The 21023-nt window shown below is 39.1% G+C and overlaps 1 protein-coding gene across 6 annotated transcripts; it reads left to right on the plus strand.

The window, feature by feature from the left end:
* The first annotated feature begins 1442 nt into the window (after positions 1-1442).
* On the plus strand, positions 1443-20725 carry alpi.1 (alkaline phosphatase, intestinal, tandem duplicate 1). 6 transcript variants are annotated; one of them, XM_042415528.1, is made up of 12 exons: positions 4205-4437; positions 5364-5480; positions 6186-6311; positions 8370-8485; positions 9703-9877; positions 10647-10819; positions 15687-15821; positions 15917-15992; positions 17519-17653; positions 17819-18010; positions 18274-18390; positions 19583-20725. In XM_042415528.1, the coding sequence occupies exons 2-12, from the start codon at positions 5387-5389 to the stop codon at positions 19855-19857; spliced, it is 1614 nt and encodes a 537-aa protein (XP_042271462.1). In that variant the 5' UTR covers positions 4205-4437; positions 5364-5386; the 3' UTR covers positions 19858-20725. The 6 variants fall into 6 exon arrangements, with proteins under 6 accessions (XP_042271463.1, XP_042271462.1, XP_042271464.1 ...); XM_042415530.1 differs by lacking the exon at positions 5364-5480 and adding an exon at positions 4544-4637 and having other exon boundaries at positions 19583-20724; XM_042415526.1 differs by lacking the exon at positions 4205-4437 and adding an exon at positions 4475-4637 and having other exon boundaries at positions 5207-5480.
* Positions 20726-21023: the final 298 nt, after the last annotated feature.

Here is a 21023-nt window from a genome sequence, read left to right on the forward strand (position 1 = left end):
ATCACAAACAAGAATTGTTGTCCCTACTTTTTCTGTTTAGTGAAATGTCATTGTGTTTTTTGTGAAATGTGTTTTGTGAAATGTCATTGTGTTTTGTGAAATGTCATTGTGTTTTGTGAAATGTTGTTGTGTTTTGTGAAGTGTTGTTGTGTTTTGTGAAATGTTGCTGTGTTTTCTGAGATGTTGTTGTGTTTTGACCCTCAGGGCCACTGTAGAAAGCCATAAGGAAGATGAGCAAGACTCTGAATTTATGCAACTCCACCACATTGATTGAACTTCTTGATTTATTAACATTCATCTTCTTGGCCTTCATTTACTTTGACTTGGGCTGAAATAAAAACTACTTTGGGAATCTTTTTGCACATTGTTCTTTACAGGTAGGATATTTCTTGTTTTTCTGCCTGGTCTTGTCCAAGGTCTTGCCAGGTGAGGCAAACAGCAGCTGGAATTGATTTGTACTTCTGTATGCGGTAGGAGTGTGGTTGCTCTCCCTTACCCCTCTGTCTTCCCACCTCATTTTCTCCCTCCCGGCTCTCTTTTTCTCCCACCCTGAATCTTTCTCTGCATGTGTGATGGTTTCTGTAATGAGGGCTCTTTGATGTGGAGGAGATCTAGGGTAAGCAGAGTGCTTAGTTGAGAGGGAGGCGAGGAATGCGAGGCAGGTACACCGCAGTTGTGTGTGTTGATTAAAACTCCTGTTTTCTCCCATCAGACCATGCTCGACCATCCTGAATACAAATGCATCTTTCTGGATTTCTGCAGTTTTAGTCTTCCCGCATAATCCTGCTGTTCAATCAACATTTAGCTCATTAGAATAAGTTTGTTTTAACATGCCTGTCTTGGAAATGTACAGTATCTACACACTTGTTTATTTCTCTGCATTCCATAAACCCTTTGTCCCACTTTGACTCCTCTGAAACCAATTCAGATATTTCCTGCAGCCAACTACAAAGCCCGAACCGATCTGAGCTGCTAACAGACATGTGTCCACAAAGGACAGAGAGAGAAAAATCCTTTGATTCAATGCATTGTGGAGGAAAAAGATGTGCAGCTTGGGAGGGAAATGGGCCTGCTCTCTGATTTGATGGATATTTCTGACGCATATTGGTAAAAAGGTGAGTACTGCTAGTGGTACAGATATGTGCGTGTGTCCAAACAAGTTTGCCTCTGTCTCTAACAAAAGATGCAAGCTGGGGCTAGAAAATGGTAGTGGTGGAAGACAAATAACTTTTTGTTTTCCATTGAGAAACTTCACCAGCCATTGTTGCAGGAGGAGGTATAAGAAACCGATTGTAATCGCTAGGTGTTTAAAGCTCCAAGGGAATAAGAAAAGCAGAAGAAGAAGAAGAAGAAAAAGAAGAAGAAGAAGAAGAAGAAGAAGAAGGAAAAGGAAAGTGGAAATAACCAGAATAGTGTAGGGAAAAGAGAAATGGGTCTGACTGCTGAAGACGTTTTAAAGCTCAGAGACAAGATGATACTGTTGCTAAGCTTGCTTCTCTTTTCTGGATGTGGCCATGCAGGTGAGTCAGTGTTTTGTGTTTGTGGTGTTGCTAAAAAAAAAAAGAGAAAAAGAGGCAAAGGTTAGCAAACCATAAGCCATAAGCAAAGGTTTGATGTGGTCACTATGTGCCCATGAAAGCATTTTGTTTTTTTTACATGACGTCAAATGCAATATATTCTTCAATGCTCACAATAAAACTGTAACTATAAGCCTGTATATGGGTTTACTGCAATTTACTTTTTTCATGTCATAACTAGTTCTGAAGTCAGACATAACACACCATAGTCAATTATAGCACATCACAGAGAAACAGGCAGTCATGTTTGCATTGCATGCACACGTACACGTACACACACACACACACACACACACACACACACACAGACAAACATAAACAGAGATATTTTTTCTTTCTGTCTCTCCCATGCTCACGAGTTCTCTCCTCGCTCACCATTTCACACACACACATAAACTCCATATTTCATTTATGAGTCCAATTAAAAACTAAGAGGGGCCACTTCTCAAAGCTGTCAGACTGTTTGATGTTGAGGTAGCAGTCTCTTGCCATAGCTGCTGTGAGCTTTCTTGAGTCGGGACTTGGGTCTCTCGGTACTTCATTTCTAATTGTCCCCCAGTTGAGTTGCATGCCAAAACCTTTTCCTTCCAACTGTTCTGAAATGGGATCTCAGTCACCAGTGCTTCACATAAAAGACGTTACATCATTTGTGGTGCCTTCTTAAATTGATCTAGTTATATTTGTCATCTGTCTTGTAGATGTCACTGTGCGAGTGTGTGTTTGAGGGAAGGAGGATCATATTTGTGACAAGGCCAAAATAGATCACAGGCATCATTGCAGACTTAGTTTAATTGTTCCATCAGCGCTGTCTCTGTTTTTATTTTCTTTTTTATCTGACAGTCTGTCTGTCTCTTCCCTCTTTTCCTTTCCCTACTGGATGCCTGACTCTCTCTTCCCTAAGATACCATTGAAAGCATCTACAACTTTTCACCCTCAATATCCTGGGCACAATCTTTCTTCCTTCCTATCATTGTAATATCTCAAAAATGCCTTTTAAAAGTTATCTTTTAAAAGACATGGAAACAGAATTTGGCTCTGTCCTTGAAATTGTGGCTGTGTGGTCTGGCACCACCCACATGTATATCCTCGCTTCGACAACCTGAACCTAAACATTTCCCTCCATGAGTTGTAATCTAGACGCAAAATCTGGCTAACCACTGTAATTTACAGAATCTATAGGTTATAGGAGAGCAACATGTTAAGAGCAGAGGGGAGGGAAGCAGAGGGGAGTGTAACATTTCTAATTTACTTTAAGGGGAGTCTGACACAGGATCCAGATGCTGGGATGAAGGAGTGATTACTATATGTAAGGTTGTGTGTGTATGTGTGTGTGTGTTTGTGTGTAACTATAAAACTTGGGTAGGTATCTATACATTTTAAGAAAAGGTCTGTTTTTACACAGCCATATAAGGCAACCACTTAAACTAACCCCTTTGGAAGAGGTAATGAATCCCATTTTACGGTACGTATGGTTATCACCAATCTTTAATTTTTTGCGACTGTTGTTTGGCCATTTTACCTTTATTTGATATTTGACAACAAAGTGTAAATACTATAAAGATTTGGATGTAGAGGGGATCAACATGCAACAAAAGTGATGTCAATGTTCAGTCACTATGCCTACATATATAGCAATTTTTCAAGGAGCATCCAGAACTTCTATTTAATTGAGTGTACTGTAGGTGCTTCTCAGTGTCTCAGTGTCAGAAAAGGAGATGGTGCCCAACTGAGATTCAGCATATTTAAAGGAATGATTCTGTGCCTTTTCAAAAAAAAACTCACAGGACAGAGCATAGAACACATTAGTATTAGTCCTCATTACACATAATGGATCACATATATTTAAGAGAATTATGAACACATGCTTTTTACTGGTAAAGAAAAAATAGGGAATCTGTTTAGACACCATATGATGAAGAAAAGCCCACCCCCCACTGTACAGTTTCCTCTGCTTTGTGATCTCAATAGTGTTCACCATCTGCTCTGCTACACTATAAATATCCTATACACACTCGCTCTGCATCAGAGGCTAAGAAAATATATATTTTCCTTAGCAGCCTATACCTCCATATCCCTCCTGCATGTGGTCTGTGATTTATTTCAATAAACTGTAGTTACTTGTGGTCATGATTGCTTGATTTGGGGCAATAAACAAAGATGAAACATGGTTTTGTTGTCAAAGTTAGACATCTACCCCTTGGGTGTTGTAGATAGTGTAAACATGAACTAATGATTGTATTTTTAAAACATAGTAGATCTTGTGTGAAATATAAGACTGGATTAGAGTAAACCAAATGTCTGACTAAATGTTGGACATCAGTACTGTATGCGGTGTATGAAGTATGCATGGGAGTAGATTTCTTAAACTATTGTTGTGCTTTGCTTTGTTTACATGAGTCTTTTAAATTCCCATGAGTTCACTGCCTTCCCACAAGCATTCAAGCCTGCCATATAATCAGCCAACAAAAGCGCCTAAGCACCTTTTGGTGGATCGATGATCCATGCTGAGACTTAAAACAGCCACCAGGTGTTTACACTTGTCTTGCAGGACACTAATTTGACTTTCTCAACATAAGTTAGACTTTCTCTCAGGGACAAACCCATAACAGAGAGAGACATGGCTCCGCAATTTATCCTGCACATCCTTGCACATTGCTGCTGGTATTTCCAGTTCATGTGGTGTGGGCTACATCATGTGAGGCCTCTTTACCCACATTGCTGCTATGATTTTATTGCAGTCTTGATTAGGCACATGTGACTAACTGCAAACCCCTGTTGGCAACGGGTGAGTAGTTGGCAAAAAGAAGAGGTCTTCCAGAGCTCTGCACTGTAACGAGATTCAGCCTTGCGGGTTCATGAGGTGAGAGCCGTTCGCCCGAGAATTTTATTCTTCTTGCCGTGTGGAACAAAGTTGGACCAACTCACCTCATTTCACACATTAACTGTTGTGTTTGCGTCGAAGAAAGACATTTTCATTCTGCAGGCGGTCTCCACTACCTCACAGAAGAAAAATGCTAACCCCGCTTCACTTCCCATGGAAAAACCTGCCAAGTTGACTTGGTGAGAGAGGGAAAATATTGGGGTCTTTTAAATGCAAAAATACAGAAGGGGGAAAATGGAAATTTGACCATTTCCCTAACATGAAAAGCAGAGCACATCAAGACTCAATCATGATATTCTCAAGAATAGGTTGGACCTTGTTCCCTCACTTCCCCTTGACTGTTTTTCCAAGGGATGGGGGGAAAGAAATGGAAAGAGAAGTGGTTATGATTTGTATCATGATGGATGCCAACACAAATTGGTTAGCCATTTTTTTCTCTTCCTGTTAAAAACTACTGCAAAAAAAGACCTATTACAGATTTAGCACATCAAAGGACCATTCAAATTTCTATCATACACACTACAGAGTGGGGGAGCCAGGGAAGAGAGGGAGAACTAAATTAAAGTAACCTTTTAAAACAATACAATGGGGGTGGTGCATTTTCAGGAATGAAAGTGAGGAGAGGGGCTGTGATGCTACAGTGCTCTTGTGTGGTCCTTGCTCCTCTGTCTCTTTCTCTCTCTCTCTCTCTCCCCCTGGTTGTTCCTCCTTCTCCCACATTCTCTCTTCCCTCTTTTGTGGCTCTAAGCCTATGAGCTGGCGTGGGCCCTTCCTTACTACACACCCAGCGGGGCTTTAAAAAGGCAGGGCCGGAGGTCTCAGCAGCCACACACACTTTCTGCCAGTGCCTCTGCCTTTTGGTCGTGGTGTTTTGCGCTGAATGCCGGTTGTGTCAACCTCTCCAGCCTCCGGGTTGCTCGGATTAGAGATGCAGACACCACAGCGCAGGGCCCCCAATCTGCTGCTCATCCTTCTGGGTCCCATCCTGCTGGCTGTGGATTGGGTCGCTATGGAGAGCCAAGGTGAGGAGACGACACAGTTATTATTGCGCCCTGTGGTTGGGATATTAGTAGCACGGTGTGGGCAGACAAGTGGACGCGCAGAGAGAGTCAAGCAGGTAACCTCAACCTGGGAAAGGGTGAGTGTGTGTTTGTGTTTGAGGACAGACTGTGCCTGAGAGCTTCGACTGCATTGGCTCATGAGCACAAATTCAGGTGTGTATGTGAAATGGGGAGTCAGATGAACAAAAGTGTGTGTGAGTATATTTCTGCCTGTGTCTACCTGTTTGTGTAAAGTGTGGGATGGACTGTTTATTTTTCCGTTGTTTTGGTGTGTGGCCGGAGGAATGTTCCTTTTTGACTTCCTTCACTGTGAGCCTCCCAGTGGACATGAACAGACAGAAACCAAAGTGTTTTCTTGGTCCGTTTTGTCATTTTGACACCTCTTGAGAAACCCCTTTTCAAAGTGTCAGGGAAAGGCAGAGAGAGATGCATGAGCATACAGGCACCCACTGACACACTTGAATTCACTTGAAGTTTCTCTGTACCGGAGCTTTACCATTCCACACATGAAAAGACATCCACACATACATACTGAACTCTCAGTATCACACGCATGCATTATTCTCTACCTGCAAAATCTCTAAGATCTGTTCATACCCATCCACACTCATCTCATTCTCTATGTGTGTGTGTGTGTGTGTGTGTGTGTGTGTTTCCATGGAGCAGAGCTGTATGAGCTTGAGAAAGAACCATCCTATTGGGATGCTCAGGCGAGGGCAACACTGGATGCTGCGTTGAAACTCCGCCCTCGAGAGCACCAGGCCAAGAACATCATCCTGTTCCTCGGCGACGGTAGGGTCATGCTGTCATTACTGAATGTTCTCCAGCAAATATTTGATGCTGTCTTGGTTGGGGCTGAATTTTGAACAGAAAAAGCAACTACAGTCAACCTTACTGACAAATAGAGCTCAATATAAAATTCAGGACAATGCTCAAGTGTAAGTAGTCACAGAATTCTTGCTGTGCTCAGCATGGATTGTGGGAAAGTGGCTTGGACAGTGGGCTGTCAGCGAGTAGTAGCGCATGAAGGTATCTAGATTTTTCAAGGGACTGATGGGCTAGTATTCGCAATGAAACTTTGCTATTCTCGTCAAGTAAATAACACCTTTGGTCATTTGCTCAAATGCTTAAAATGGAGTTTATGCTGACAGGACAAACTGCTGCAGATGTGAGTAATGACCTTCTTCTCTAGAAATTCAGAAGCAGTGTGGCTCCCATATGTATGGCATGACTAAGACACTGGAGTGGAGATCTAAGAATCTTATGGTTTAAATGTTTAAAGTAATTTCTAAAAATAGTTTTAAACTGTTTTCTTTTGTCTTTCTTTGATGTTTTTGTATTTATATGATGTTTTCCTGTGCTTTTATGTTTTTTTATCCTGTACTTCACTGCTGCACATCCAATTGCCCGCTGGGGACAAATAAAGTAAAAGGGTGATCATTACCACACACTCCACTACCATTAACTTTACAGTTTCCTTCAGCTCTACTGAGAATTTTAGAATCTTTCAGCTCACTGTTTTGGTTCACTTTGATCATCTTGGGTCACGCTCACCACTCTTACCAATCACAAACTCCTTTCCAGCACAGCAGGCAGCTGTTTTCAGCAAATAAGTTTTCAAAAACCCACTGTGTACTACCTGCCCACCACCAAACAGACAGAGAAATTTAAATGGTTGGTGAACACAATGGAGCATTTAGCAACTGAAAAGCCAAATATTTCCCTCAGGAGTTGGTGGAGACCAAAACAGGGCAAAAAATTAATATTGGATTTATGTTCAGCTCCAAATTAATGCTTATGTTGCATGGCACTAAAAAACAACGTATTTTGTTGTTTAGGGATGAGGACTTGTTGAACTTTGTATTTTTAGGAGCTCAGGATGTGAGGTGGCATTTAAGATGGCAATTCCAATTAGTGCAGGAGATGGCTGCCATTCTGTAGATCTCCTAGATGTCTTCTCCTTTAGCGGTGTAGTCTGGCATTCAGTGACTATACTGTTTACCAAAGGGATTATTGCCAACTGGAGAACGTTTCCAACTGGATCATATTGAATTGGAAAATTTTTCACATTAAATGTCACTTGTGTGGTATATTTACAGCTGGTGGGGTATGAGAGGAATTTTTGTAAGGGCAGCTGTTTTAAGATGCAGAGATTTAAGAGTGTTTTTCCTGTTAACTACTAGAATCTCTGCTTCAAATCAGAGCTACTTAGTCACATTTCTGGGTGGTCGAGGGTGAGTTTTTGTGGTGCATCTTACCAGTAATGCCCAGAGCTTGTTCCCTGTTTTATGAATGTGACGTTTAAGGGAGAGTTAAGTGCGTCACATTGACATCAGCTTCTTACAGTTGGTTTTCAAAGTTAAGAGTTAAATCTAATAGTGGACTATAGGACAAGATAAAAAAAGGTCCCTTAATTGTTTTATGTAATATATATGCTGAGTCGAGATATTGTAGTAACTTTATACATGTTTTTATGTTAGATATTCTACAAATAGTGGTCTGAATACTTGCCTGAAGAGTCAGCGTTGGTCTGTGTGATGATTTTGCTTTAAAATGCAGTTCTCCTAAAAAACCACTGCCTTAAATGCCCCCTCCATTTTTGCGGATTCAGCTGATGGTTAATGGCCTTGACCTGCTTTGACTCTGTTTACTTAGAGATTACTAAACCAAATTTTTACCTCGGTCTGGCAGTAATAACACATTTTAATATTTCTGGTCTGCATTTTTTTAATGTTCACAAACTGAACAGAGAGTAGTGTTCAGGGCTCTGTGGGGTCAGCAAAACATTCAAGTACATATTGTGAAAGTTTGGTAGATCATATCAGTGACCTGTCAGTCATTCTCTCCCAGGGATGGGCGTGTCCACAGTGTCTGCAGCTCGAATTCTGCAAGGTCAGATGGAGGGCAGGTCTGGGGAGGAGACGATGCTGACCATGGACACTTTTCCATATGTGGCCCTGTCTAAGGTGACAACACAATACTGGTGACCTGTAGGTCATCAGTAATTGTTCATCCACAACTTATCCAAACCATGCACAAACCATGTAGATTCTAGATTTACTTTTTTTTGCATTTTTCTCTCCACAGTTGCTTCCTGAAATGTATTTATACATATGTGTTCCTGGTTACAGTTTAACATTATTATGATAACTTTTTACTACCATATCTCATTAAAAACACCAGACTTGTATTAGTTGATTTATAAGTTTGAAATAGTCAAAACATAAAGCAACAATGGCATTAATGTCATGTGTTGGTGTTGTTAGATGTTCATGTCTTTTTGTGCATGTGCGAATCTATATATGTTTCTGTGGTTTCCTGGTAAACCAGTGCAGTTGTGACAGATAGAAGGAATGAGTGAGAAAGAGACACACAGAGAAAGATGCACCACAGATGAATACCTCAGTAATAGTGAAGGGGTGGGTCAGTGGTTTAGTGTGTGTGTCCATTTTTCACATGCTTTGTTCTCTTAACATGTTGCATCTTGCCTCATCCCATCCCACAATGGCTTAAATCCTCAAATCTTGTGTGAAAAGAGTTTCAATGGATTAAGCTAAAATCAACACTTTAACGGAAAATTGCTGACATTGTGGTAGGAGAAGTGAAAATAGACTTAAGATTAAATAAACAGGAAGGGATAAATGGGATTCAGCATCATGACCAAGCACAGTCCCTCGATGATTGTAACTTAAGCGAGAGTCAATGTGAGTATTATTTTGCTGTTTCTGTGTTCTAACCTATACTCAAGAAAGATTTGATATGGTCCGGTAGGTCTAATAGGTCTTTCCTAGAAAGACCTTTCCAACTGCTTTCTGTTCAGGAATCGATTGTTTTTACATTTATGAAAGTAGCAACAGTTGTTTGTTTGGAATAATATAGCAACTAGGTATGTTCATGGCTGAAGATTGCCACATACAGAAACTGCCACCTTTCCCACTTTCCACTACTGTGTTTGAGTGAGAAATCATTTTGGCTCAGCAACAAGAAACAAACAAGAAAACAACATTTTTTTAAAAGGGGATCTTGAGAATAATTACTTATATTACTAAATATCTGTTTCCATTGTCTTATTTCTCCATTTCTTTTTATACCATTTACTGTCCATACAACTCATATTATTGTCAGGCTGTGGATGTTAATGTCTTGTCCCATCTTTAATAGTGTTTGTGTTTCTATTCCACAGACCTACAGTGTGGATAAGCAGGTAGCGGACAGTGCTAGCACAGCTACAGCCTACCATTGTGGGGTGAAAGCCAATGCTAAAACCGTTGGAGTCAGCGCTAATGCAGTGGCCTACGAGTGCAACACCACCTTTGGTAACGAGGTCTTCTCAGTACTACGACGTGCAAAAGCACAAGGTAAAGATAATAAATGGCTTAGCTAAATAGTGGATGTGTTGTGTGATATAAAGTTCAACTAGTTTTAATTATGTTCTTATCTCGAATTCGTATCTGCCATAAACTAAAATACAAAGAACAAGACAATCATCAGATAAGAATGTTCTCTGCTTCTTGACTGAGAACAATTATAGTTCAATGTTCAGAATAAGTCTAATCATTTCATATTGACAGACTTAATTTTTGTGCTTGTGGTAACGTGGTTTTTGTGCTTGTGATAACACGCCATTTTCCAAGGACAATGTAATGTCAATTTCATGTGAATTGAACCAGTTAGATTGGCAATTATACAATGAGGATTTGTAAAAGTTAAAATAAAATATATGTATAAAGGGCATTTATTTACTTTTTTCACTCATGCGTTGCTGTGGCACCAAGCAAACTTACAAGCTTTCCCAGAGAGCAATAAGCTGTGTAGTTAACTGAAACCTCTCTCTACCACTTCCACTGGGTTTTATTACATAGCTTGAAAAGACTTTGGCACTGTGGCTACACCCATTGAGAACTGAGCCAGTGTCATTATTTCTTCATCCAGAGCAGTCTGTCTCCAAGAAATTTTTGAATAAGCACTGTAAACACCCAATCTGCATATTTAAGGTCCCGTTGTCATCTGTGGTTTGTCGCTTTGAATCAATGCCACCAAAAAGAAATTCCTCCTTGTGTGTACTTACTGTGTACTTAAAACTAAATGGTTTTATCCCCAATTTGGCTGTATCTCTATCTTGTCCAGGAAAATCAGTTGGTATCGTAACCACCACTCGTGTCCAGCATGCCTCACCAGCTGCTGCCTATGCCCACTCCGTCAGCCGGAGCTGGTACAGTGATGCCGACCTTCCTTATAGCGCCCGGCGTCAAGGCTGTGTTGACATCGCCACCCAACTGGTCACCAATGTTGACATTGATGTATGTAAGAATATTTCTTCTTTTTTAGTCTTTATTATTATTTTACCACCAAATAAGATGTTTCATTTGATCAACTCAAATAAAAAATACTGCACTGTCACTGACTGTTTTAATTATATGACTGACAGCACAACTAAAACATAGTAGTATGGTCTTTGATGCTTGTTTTGTTTTAAGGATGGGTTGGGAACAATTTGGATATAAATTCTTCATATAAAGTATATTGCTCAGCAGTAAATGTAATTAAGTAAATTTATTAGAATATGACGCATTTTACTTGCAAAGTGCACTGGGTCCACATAGACTTTGATCTGGTTAAATTGTTTTAAGACATTACAAGGCAGCTGTAGAATACAAGACATACTAGGTGCAGGGAAGAAAAAAAAAACAAGACTAGGTCTAAACCTAGTATATGGCCGGACCATGTATGGTCAATGTGAATGTCAGTGTGTGAAATTGTGGTCAGTTTGTTACAGGGATAAACAGTGGTAGTGTCTATAATGTGAATTCCTGGATATTAACCACTCACTGGCAATTTTGTGTAGTGGTCCCAGTGATATTTCTTGTTAAAGTGTACTGAAGTCACATATCACATGACATGGTTAAGCAACATTAGAGTAAAAGAAAAGGGTATAAATGCAGTTGAAAGAACAATACTTTCCACTCATATCTTGGGATATTTTATTTAGTAGTAGTAAGGGCGAGGACCCTATTGTTTTTCGTGTGTTTCTTTCTTTCTTTCTTTCTTTCTTTATTATTACGCCACTTAAACCCTTAATTTGACCCCCTAAACATGCTCAAAAACTCATCAAATTTGGCACGCACATCAGGTCTTGTGAAAAATTTGATAAAATGTAAAAATTAACCCCCAAAGTGCAAAAATGCACTCTCTAGTGCCACCCATGCAACTAAAATGGCCACCACAGCCCGTAGGAATGTCGTAGAGAGATCAAACCAAAACTCAATTATTTGTCTCATCAAGACCTACAAATCATACACTGACACCCCTGACCTAAATCCAACAGGAAGTCCACAATTAGCCTTTCAAAACAAGACTTTGCCCCAATTTTGGCCCCCGAACAAATGCTATCTCCTCCGAGGGCGTTAATGGTATCGGCTTCACACTTTGATATATGACTTATAACACTATGGTGAAAAAAAGTTGTTAAAAGCTTTGTAATAACTCGAACGGTTTGGATTTAATAAGCCCTGAAAGTTGCAGTGCCATATCACCTTTACAATGTAAAACAATGGGGAGGTATGAACTTTGTGTCAAACAGAGGCTTCTGACATCTAAACTATAAATCTGACCACTTTCAAACCTGTATTAATGGATTTGCCATGAAATTTCCTACTATAATATGATTTTTAATGTAAGATTTGGCCAAAGAAATGGGATTTATGAGGATATTTCACAAAAAGTGTTTTCTAAAATCTTCCTCTCCAACTGCTCCTAGTGATGTCACTCCCTCAGTGCTGTGAAACATTCCGCAATACACTCATTATAAAATCACAGGAGGAGCAAGAAAAGACTTTAAAAGTCAAACTCTAATATCTCAAAAACAGTAAAAGATAGAAAAAACATGTAAATTCAAGATTTGTAGGTTAAAGTCTCATGACTCATTTAAAGTTCAAATGAAGTCTGTATCTAAAACTATGTGGAAGCAGTAAATGTTCAAAAAGGTGTGGGTTTGTTCACACTCTCCATTCAAATATATGAGTATTTTCCTGTGTCCAGCTGCAGTTACTTATTGTCTCTACACACCTGACAGTACACATTTCAATCAAAATTTCAAAATAAAAGCACACCACACTCGTAAGAAATATCTCTCATTTTTAAAAAGCAAAATGATCTGATCCCGATGGGCCAGAGTGCGAGGTCCCGACCAACGCTGCTTGCCGCTTTAATTTATATTTGTCCTTACTCTTGCTTTTTTTTAAAAATATATATTCCCCTTAGTTTGCATTGGCTCTCTCTAATTTTAAACAGCCTCTGGATAGTTAGGAAGTAAATTATTTTGTGCTTTGTACATTATCTGTACAGTTTTAAGATCAACTAGATCACAAAATTTTAATGCATGTAAGTTAATGAATAGTGTGTTTGTTGGTTCATAATAATGATGGATTTACAATTCTTATAGCTCTCTTCTGTAGCATGAATTTGTGCTGGGTTTGCATGTATTTCCCCATACAATACAGTATATATAGTGAGTTCTGATTCAAGATATCTTTAGTTTATATAATACTACAATGGTTTTAGACATTTTTGTTTATTATCTATGTGTGATTTCTAACATAGTTTATGATAAATTATCATGCCCAGAAATTTATTTTCATACACTTTCTATTTCAACATCATTGATCATAATTTTTACTTGATAATTGATTTTCTGAATACCACATATTATAAACTTTGTTTTACTTAAATTCAACGATAACTTGTTAATATCAAACCATTTCTTTAAGACTTTCAATTCCCTTTCCACTTTATTCAGAAGTTGTTCCAAACTTTTCCCAGAGCAATATAAATTAGTGTCATCAGCAAATAAAACTTTACAAATATCATATTATATACAGAATAAACAGTTTAGGGGCTAACAAGCAAGTAACCTTCAACAAATCTAATTTGACATTATTTATTTTTACATATTGATATCTATCTATCAAATCAATATTAAAATCACTCCATACAGTTTGCACCATTTTGTCATTCAATTTGTCAAACATATAAGCTAATTTATCGTTGAATGTATCAAGGCAGGCTACTGGTTACTTATATTTTTAGATTTTTCAACATCATTTCTATAGTTAAACATTCCAGAATATTTTCTATAGTATTTGACATTTTACTATGCTGCATCTTAAAGCTGTATCACTATACAGATCAACTCCTCCTTTTTTATTGATCCTGTTAATCACAAACAACTCATATCCTCCCAGTTCCACATCATAAACTTTCTCATTATCAAGCCAAGTCTCAGATACAGCGATTACACTGGACTTACTGAAGTGACACATATAATCCTTGATTTATGAGTTTCTATAGAGGCTTCTACTGTTGACTTGTATTATTGATAGAGTACCTACCATTTTCACATTACTGTGGAATTGTTCATCTGTGTAGTACTCACAATTGTTGTTGATGTTATTGTAGAAGTGGTTTTCCAGGTCAATATCATTTTCAATCTCATATAATTTGTGCTTTGTGTGGTCAAAGGTTTTAAGGTTCAAATTTTCATAGTTACTATATAATCTATGTAGATGATTACCAACACAATCTTTGCCAATGTCTTCAAACTCCTCCCCATCCATGTCTCTGAATGGGAATCGTCCTCATCATGATCTGTCATTTATTTATTCAATATTCTGTGCAAATGCTCCCCCACACAATCCAAACCAATGACCATAAAATCCACAGTAACTAATATCTTCAAAGGAAATATTCCATGGTATCAGCAGAAACAGGCCTTAGTTTTTATAGTTCCTTATCTGTACTGATAAGTCTTTTAATTCTCTTATCATAACTACTTTGGCTTCTTCGGGTGTTTCATTTTGCGATATAATCATCACTTCGCAGTTTCTTGTCCATGTTCCTCGTATCTTGTTTTGTCTCCCTAAGATGCGTGCATGTCTGGCAATGTCTGCGTTCTTCATCATATCTTTATTTTCCAAAATCTTTATGACTTGCTGTTCCAGCGTTTGTAGTTCCTCTGTCAGGCACGTCCTCCGTGTCTTCACCTCTGGCCATGGTCCTGGCATAAGTTCAGTGTATTGTATCCAGCCCGTGCGCTTGAGATTAAATCCTCCATTCTTGTGTATTGTTCCAGGTCATAAATTGTTCGCTCAAGGTCATCAATTTTCTTATCCTTCTCTTTAACAAGGTTCTTCAGTTGTTTGACTTCGTCCATCAGATCAAGTAAAATAGCTTGTTTAGCCACTTTGCTCAGCTCATCCAACATGAAGTTCAGAGATTCTGTGATTTCCTCCAATTCTTCCTCAACTGCATTATTGGCTTTCTTTGGTGGCATTTTGTCTCATTTTCATTTAGTTTATTTTCTTCTCACTTTGCTTCTGTTAAAGTAGCTGCACTCCACAGGGCGCCACCATCTTACTGTCCTATGCATAATTTGAAAGAGAACTTCTCTTAATTTGAATTATAACTGTTCTAATTATCTGTTAATTCCCCTGCACTTTCATCTGTTTCTATCTGGTCTCATCCATATGTTCATGTAGGATTAGCATGCTAGGCTAACAGTCTGTCAGCTGTGTGAGTTTATATCCACGCTGTGGCATGTTTCAGAGCACACAAACACCACAAACACACCCATCACGTGCCCAGCACCTACCCAACAGTGCTGTTAAACTGGAAACACCACAGCTACACCTTATTTTTATACAGTCTATGGGCTACACACAGCATGGCACGTCTATGCTAACGATTCCAGCCATGCTAACTAGATGGTAGCCACCATGCCGACTAGTAAAATGGATCTGTCACGTCTCCTTGTATCCATGGGTTGGTGCTCCTGTCAGTTTGGAACCTCCATGCGAGACACCTCAGTCGATAAATGTGTGTTTTTAAAACTTAATTCGGAAATGCGCTCACTCTCAGTCCCGCTGCACTCAGGGTTCCACTGTAAACACCCCCTGAGGACGTAATAGAAACTGTAACTTCACAGCACTCTGTGTTTGTTTTGGATAGACAAAATCTCGAACCCTCCCAGTGATAAAATGATTTACACATGACATAAGGTGATGACACCTGGTAGATTAGAAAAGCAGCAGTACGGTGAAAGCTGCATTGCTAGTGCAGTACAGTCCCTTTATATAATGACTCTGTCTGACTTCTGTCTGGTGTCCCTTTAAGGTGATTCTGGGGGGAGGGAGGATGTACATGACACCAAAAGGCACTCCAGACCCTGAGTACCCCACCTCCAACTCTCGCAAGGGGGAGCGCAAAGACAGGAGGAACCTCATTGACGTGTGGCTGAAGGCTAAACCAGTAAGATTATTTAAGATTGCTGTCAGATTCAGTCAGTTTCCACATGTTTTTAAGATAAGTACAGAGAGTCATGTGTCCTCTGGTTTGTGTTTCAGAACAAGAAGTCATACTATGTTTGGCACAGGAAGGAGTTTGATGAGATAAACGTTAAAACTACTGACCGGCTCATGGGTGGGTAACTTGCTGCAGCACACACACACCATACCCCATACAAATAAGACTAAAAGAACAAAAACATATACATAGCAATGCATGTGCAACACAGAGGGTACTGTACACACACATACGCACATTATTTGGACCTCTGTGTCTATGTTACGCAGGTGTTGACAGATTAACTTCTTATCTAAGTTACAAAACCTTCTCAAGGACTTAGAAACAAAAGGATTCTGGTAAGGTCAGCTATCATCTTTACAGCCATGTGAGATAATCATGGTGGTGCGCTGTAAATTCCCAGTTACCTGAAGTTATCACTCCTTATTACAGTGATAAGAACTAGGGGTGCTTTCTTTGCTGTGACAATGCAGACAAGAGTGCTGATGCAACTGCCTGTGTAGCAGTGGTATACTCTCTCTTGCGTTGTGTTAAGGATGACACGCACACAGTCACTTCTCAGCTCTGACCCGGATTTATTCTGATAACAAACACAGTGGCATTAGCTCTCCACAGCCAACTCTCACAGTAGCAGTCGCAGAAAATATACACATGAGCACCGGGCACAGCAGACTGGTGACCAAACACCCACACACAGCAAAACAAAATGACAATGACAAAAAATATCAAGTGTACCTGGTAACAAACACAGTGGCATTAGCTCTCCACAGCCAACTCTCACAGCAGCAGTCGCAGAAAATATACACTGAAACAAAATAAAATTAATTACTCGCTGCAGATATCCAGGTGCATCACGAGCAGTAGCTACAAGCTAACATTGAGCTAGCAAGATCACTGATAACCGGCTCAATAAATTGCTACACATAGATTACACACACCCACATTGTTACCAAAACTTGTAGTTACTGAAAGCTTATCTCAACATATCATTCAAATAAAACACACTTTTACCCATAAAACAAAGTTATAAAATATATGAATGGAGCTTAGTACAAATGCGAATTCTGCAAGGGCCCGTTCAAGGGGCATTTAAGCATACACACAAAAATAAGACTGTAGTAGCTTACACATTGTAAGAGTAACAAAGTAAATAACATAATATTAAAAGAGATAGGTGACTAATAATAAATTAGATTCAGTGCGTATTCAATAATAAAACATGGCAATATGGTTAGTTATGGCAAGTGGATTCATTAACTCTGTTACACCTGCAACACAGAATCTTTATTGTCTTGCACTGTCATATTGATATTATGTATACATTACAAATGGATGTGTACTGTTCAAAATCATTCATACATTTAAAAGTGTTCCTACATATAAAATATGAGGTCATAGGAGAACAGAACAAGCTTTCCCAAAAGGCAAGTCTATAAGTGCTCAATAATTTTCCCCTTGTCTTACCTCTTTCACTTGGCCTTCAGTCTTTCTCTCATTAATCTGCCCATTTACATTAAACAAAGCAATACTGTCTGCCACAGTGTCTTTTTAGAATCTACCGCCAGATGATGCCAGCATCCGATCCATTCAAATTCTGCAACAGCTTTAAAATTTTCCCTCCTTGTTTGGTTCTTTGTTTCCAGGTCTGTTTGAGCCAAAGGACATGAGATTTGAGGTTTACCGGAATGACACGCGTGATCCCTCCATTGTGGAGATGACAGAGAAGGCCATTCAAATCCTCAGCAAGAATCCGAAAGGATACTTCCTGTTTGTGGAAGATGAGTACCGACAGCAGCTTAGACCTATTTTTGAAGAATTATGGATTAAAACACATGAAGAATAATCAAATATATCTCGACATTAAGCACCAAAGACTACAAAACTGACAGCTCAACAAATGAAAACCAAGATTAATATTGTATCTATTTGTTGTCTTTTATTACGAGGGAGAATAGATCATGGCCACCATGATGGCATCGCCAAACTGGCACTGACAGAAGCTGTGATGTTCGACCAAGCAGTTCATCGTGCTGCACAGCTAACCAGAGAATCCGATACACTGACTGTTGTCACTGCTGATCACTCTCACGTCTTCACCTTTGGTGGCAACACACCTCGAGGAAATCCAATCTTTGGTATGATCCACAACACAAACCTTGACCGTTTGTCAGACTGAAATTAGCATCAAAATCATCCTTAGCAACATGAAATTTACAAATTACTGGGGTAAATCAAAGCCACTTTAACTTTAAGGAAATAATTAAGCTTGACAGTTGAAGTTTTTATTTTGTTTTGTTTCATAATTAACATGTGTTTGCCTCCATCAAAATATAGAAATATATGATCCGTGCCGTGTATTATTATTACTCACCTTCACCACCATTTTTTTGTCATTCAGGTCTGGCACCAAAGAAAGCTGATGACAAAATGCCTTTCACCAGCATCCTGTACGCCAATGGCCCCGGTTACGTCCATATAAATGGAACCAGAGGGAACATCACATTGGTGGATTACTGTGAGTACACACTAATGTCTTTCAGATGCGGCATTCGTTTGTGCTGATGTGTAGACAGACAGCTTGAACTGATGTGGTTATGGCTGACTCATGCCTGTGTTTCTCCCTGGAAAACAAAGATGAAATATGATGTTTATGGTGGTTCACTTTGCTGTGCTCTTCTTTGTTGTATGCAATGGTCTCATTGTGTACATGTAAGTTGACTTAAAAAGCTATTTGTGTTTCTTTGTGGAACACTGGACAAGCAATGATCCAGTTCCTCCCCCTCCTGTTCTGCACCATTTGTTGTAGTCATTGCATGAGTGTGTATACTTTAAGGTGGAAATACTCTTTCCTGGAATGAATTACCTATTTAAACCCCCAATTTTGTCTGTTTAAACGGAGTGGCATTACTTTATGGTTTTGGAGCCAGTAGTTGGTTCTCGGAAAATGTAATTACAAGTAAGGCTTCATTTCTAAAACTTTATGTATCCATCTGTAAAAATATAAGGCACTGCAAAAGTCAGCCTCTATATTCTGATAAAGGCTATGAGTTCAAAACACAAGGTTGCATTTTTTAATGAATGGAGATGATTAGCTACAGGCAATAAAGGCCTTTCAACCCTTTTTTAATGATTTGTCCTCTAAACTGCAACACCCAAGCCTATAGCCTTTTAACGTCATCGACAAACATCGACAACAAGGTCATATTTATGTTCCAGAACTATTCATTAGTTTCACGTGTAAAGGTTATTCATAATATTAGATATTCTCTTTAGATAATTTAAGCCGTAATGTTGTAATTACATTAAAAGGATTTAAATTACCTCCTTACAGATGATTTGCAGAACACTTTATGGACAAAACAGCCACATAAATTACTATAGGGTGAATGGCATCCCAAATATGTGAAGTGGTTGATATTTCCCTTAAAAACCAAATGGAATTCAATGCTCTGTTATTTCTGAGTGGCAAAGGCAGGATATTCCATGTTTGCTTTTTTTGTGTGGTCCAATGCTGTGAGTAATATTTATAATGTCTCAGTAATTACTCTGCTGGGTTTCGGATGACACAGTTGGGTGAAGAATATAGTTCAACTGGATTGTAACACAGTCTATACAAACATCTGTTTTTTGTTAACAGTTGATCATCCAAGTAGAGAGTTGCCTGAAACTGTTTTGGTTACATACTCCACTCTACTCATTCTTTCTAGATGATGAGGAGTACATGCAGCAGGCTGCCGTCCCACTCGATGCTGAGACGCACGGCGGGGAGGATGTGGCCATCTACGCCAAAGGCCCGATGGCTCACCTGTTCCACGGAGTGAAAGAGCAGAACTACGTGGCACATGTCATGGCCTATGCTGCCTGTCTGGAGCCCTACACGAACTGCCCTCCTCACCCCCACACCCACACTTCCACCAGCTGTATGAATACACCCTCAAGCCTCCTGTTTGGCATAATTGGCCTTCTCTGGCTGTTTAGATGACCCCCCCATACACACACATTAACACACACACACTCACGGTTGAACAAATACATTGTATGCATGCAGCAGAACATTTGTACAGTACATGCACACCTTCACTGTATGCACACAGGCTGGTAAGTCAGATTGCAGGGATAAACATACATGTGTAATATCTCATTTTCAAATGCAAACTACCATTCAGGCATTGCAAGGTAGTTAACATGCAAGTATGAACATTAATTCACACACAAGCAGTGCTTTAAAAGCATTTCATGCAACTGTTGCTTATTTTATAAAACACTCTTTTCAACCTGTAATGGCAACATGACTACTATCTTGCACAAAGTAGTTCTTTCATTGGCTAGTTAGATTCTTGCCCTTGTCTCAAGTTACCTACAATCTATGCTAGCACTCATCACTCAGACCTATCAAACATTTGCAAGGAGCTGCAATTTCCTATGTACACATCAATCTGAGGCTTTACCTAGAATAACTTGAAATAGGCAATCGAGTTTAGGGCTTACTGTTTAGCTTGTGGACACACAGCTGTTGATCTACATGTTGTTCATTGTGTGGATTTAATATATGACTGGACGGTTGCAGAAATCTGTACCAGGAGCCATCATGCCATGCCAAGCTGCGACACCAACAGATGTTACAAGAACTCATAAAGATGCTGTACCTCTTTCTGAGTCTTTCAGGAGCATATGTAGCTTTTAAGTTTTATGAAATTTCTATCTTGACCTCATTGGTTCCAAATAGTTAATCTGTTTGTCTGTCAAATTGTCTGTCACTTGATATGTAATCTATTTGGATTGTCCTACATGAATGTATTTTATAAGCAAATATTGTCAATGTATTTTTTATACTGTGTATTTGCAAATGTTACTAATATAAAGATCAAACAATATTTCGTTTGATATCAGTTGTTTTAGCTAGCACCTTATTTATGGATTAACACATCTTATATTTAACTTATTTCTTGTGAGGCTTCCTACAAAGGACGTTGATTACTAAAGAAAGAAATGATGAGATTAGGGTTAGGGTTAGGGTTAGGAGCGGGATCCTCACACTTAGGTCTAATGCAAGCATTTTTTTTTTTTTTTTTTTAAGGGCCAAGTATTTGGTCTCTATGTTTTCATTGGGGCAAATCTTAGACACATAAGAATCTATCTAGCACATTT

This window comes from Thunnus maccoyii, chromosome 7, assembly GCF_910596095.1.
Source record: "Thunnus maccoyii chromosome 7, fThuMac1.1, whole genome shotgun sequence".
Lineage (NCBI taxonomy): Eukaryota > Metazoa > Chordata > Actinopteri > Scombriformes > Scombridae > Thunnus > Thunnus maccoyii.